General features: G+C 43.0%; 1 protein-coding gene across 1 annotated transcript; it reads left to right on the top strand.

Annotated features, from left to right (window-relative positions):
* Window positions 1-1,873, top strand: LOC106773363 (cytochrome P450 94B3). The gene has a single exon (XM_014660061.2). It carries the CDS (start codon window positions 300-302, stop codon window positions 1,803-1,805), a length of 1,506 nt encoding a protein of 501 aa, XP_014515547.1. The 5' UTR covers window positions 1-299; the 3' UTR covers window positions 1,806-1,873.
* The last annotated feature ends 581 nt before the right edge of the window (window positions 1,874-2,454 follow it).

The following is a 2,454-nucleotide window of genomic DNA, read 5'->3' as shown; positions in this document are numbered from 1 at the left end:
ATCTGAGTTTGAAAACATAAAATTATTTAGATAGAGACACTCTCTGGACCCCCTAAATGCAAACACACAATTTATAAATCTATTATTTTCCTCTCTTTTTTTCTAAGTTCTCGATGCACATTTTTAGCGTTCTTGAATATTTTTCTATAAGAAAACCTTGATTTTAGAATATTTTTCTATACAACATTGGAGGATCGTGATGACACTATATATATAGCTCCAAGGACTAACCTTGCATTCCAACCTGAAAATCATCATCACAGTACAGTTTGTGTAGCAAACTCTCACAGCCACAAGCGATGTTCATTTTCCTCCTCACTCTTCTACTGTTCTTCGTGTTTCTCCTTAGTTTCTTCATCGGAAAACAATATGGTTATCAGCGTAACCATACACCTCCTTCACACCCTATCATTGGATGCCTCGTTTCTTTCTACCAGAACCGCCACCGTCTCCTCGACTGGTACACCGAACACATAGCACAATCCCCGACCCACACCATCGTCGTTCACCGGCTCGGCGCACGTCGCACGGTGGTGACGGCGAACCCCCGCAACGTAGAGTACATTCTGAAGACCAACTTCGCCAACTTCCCCAAAGGCAAACCCTTCACCGAAATCCTTGGAGACCTTCTCGGGTGCGGGATTTTCAACGTCGATGGCGAGCTCTGGCAAGTGCAGCGCAAGCTAGCGAGCCACGAGTTCAGTACGCGCTCCCTTAAGGACTTCATCGTGAAAACGCTACAGGAAGAGGTCCAACACAGGCTTATTCCAATACTTGAGCAGGCATCACGTGAGCAACACGTGATAGACCTGCAGGACGTGCTGCGGAGACTTACGTTCGACACGGTGTGTAAGGTGTCGTTAGGCTACGACCCGTATTGCCTGGACCTGGAAAAGCCGCTGCCCCCTCTTCTGACAGCTTTCGACACCGCCTCGGAAGTGAGCGCCGCACGCGGCGCAGCGCCAGTGTTTCTGCTGTGGAAGATGAAGAGAATGCTGAACATGGGGTCAGAAAAGGCTCTGAAAGAAGCCGTGAAGCTGGTGCATGAGTCGGTTATGAAGATCATAAAAGGAAAGAAAGATGAAATGACATATAATGAAAAAAAAGGTGGCACCGATTTGCTGGCACGGTTGTTGGAGGCAGGGCAAGAGGAGACGGTGGTGAGGGATATGGTAATAAGCATGATAATGGCGGGGAGAGACACCACGTCGGCGGCGATGACGTGGCTGTTCTGGTTGTTATCGAAGCATCGAGAGGAAGAAGCGTTACTAGTGAAAGAGGTTTATGGTGGAAATAAGCAATGTGAGGGTTTGGATTATGAGTGTTTGAAAGAGATGAAGTTGTTGAAGGCGTGTTTGTGTGAGTCGATGAGGCTGTATCCGCCGGTGGCGTGGGACTCGAAGCATGCAAGTGGTGCTGATGTGTTACCTGACGGAACCCACGTCGGGAAAGGGGAAAGGGTGACATATTTTCCATACGGGATGGGGAGAATGGAATCTCTGTGGGGGAAGGATTGCTATGAGTTTAAACCAGAACGATGGTTTGATGAAGAGAATGTTGATAATGGGGTTCTGAAGGGTGTGAATCCGTATAAGTTCCCGGTTTTTCAGGCGGGTCCAAGAGTTTGTCTTGGGAGGGAAATGGCTTTTATTCAGATGGAGTATGTGGTGGCTTCTATCCTTAATCGTTTTGTCATCTCGCCGGTCTCCGATGAGCAGCCGCGTTTTGTTCCTCTTTTAACAGCTCATATGGCTGGAGGATTCAAAGTGAGGATCAACAGCAGAACTGGAGCAGGAACTCAGTGACAAAGTGTCACTGAACCTTGTCTGCTACAAATTGGAGAAGAAATTAAGTGGTTAATGTCATTATCTTAGTGTGCAACCAATCTTTATATGTATTTAAGGTTTTCAATTTAAACAAAAATAAAAAAATAAACTTTAGTGAATGTTATATGTATAAGGAAATTTGGTATAGGGAGACCATTTCACTCGTCTAATCCCCCATTAAGAAGTGTTTTTTTTTTTTTTTTTAAGTTTTCTTTTATTAAATAATATAGTGACGACATTAATTACTTTTTAAATGTTTCTTAATATTTGAGCATATGTATAATATGAATAATTAGTCATAATTCATTGTCGTCTAACAAAATATATCTATATTATATATAAAAGGCTTAATACCTCAATTGGTCCTCTAATTTGTCAACTAATTTCATTTTGGTCCTCCATTTTGCAACCGTCTCAATTTAGTCACAAATTTTGAAAATATGAACACATTGTATCCCATCCGTTAAGTGGTAGCAGACGGCGTTAAGTGTTGATGAGTTGTAATTTTAGTTTTTACCACGTGTCAATGTGAAATAAAATGGAATGCCTTTGGTGGATGACGAAGCCCTAAGATTTAAGGGCAAGCCCTAAGTTTTAAGGGAATCCCCTCTCATTCTTACTTAATTGT

Source organism: Vigna radiata, chromosome 9 (genome assembly GCF_000741045.1).
Source record: "Vigna radiata var. radiata cultivar VC1973A chromosome 9, Vradiata_ver6, whole genome shotgun sequence".
Taxonomy (NCBI): domain Eukaryota; kingdom Viridiplantae; phylum Streptophyta; class Magnoliopsida; order Fabales; family Fabaceae; genus Vigna; species Vigna radiata.
Note: the sequence above shows the minus strand (reverse complement) of the source record. Positions and strands in the feature narration are given on the sequence as shown.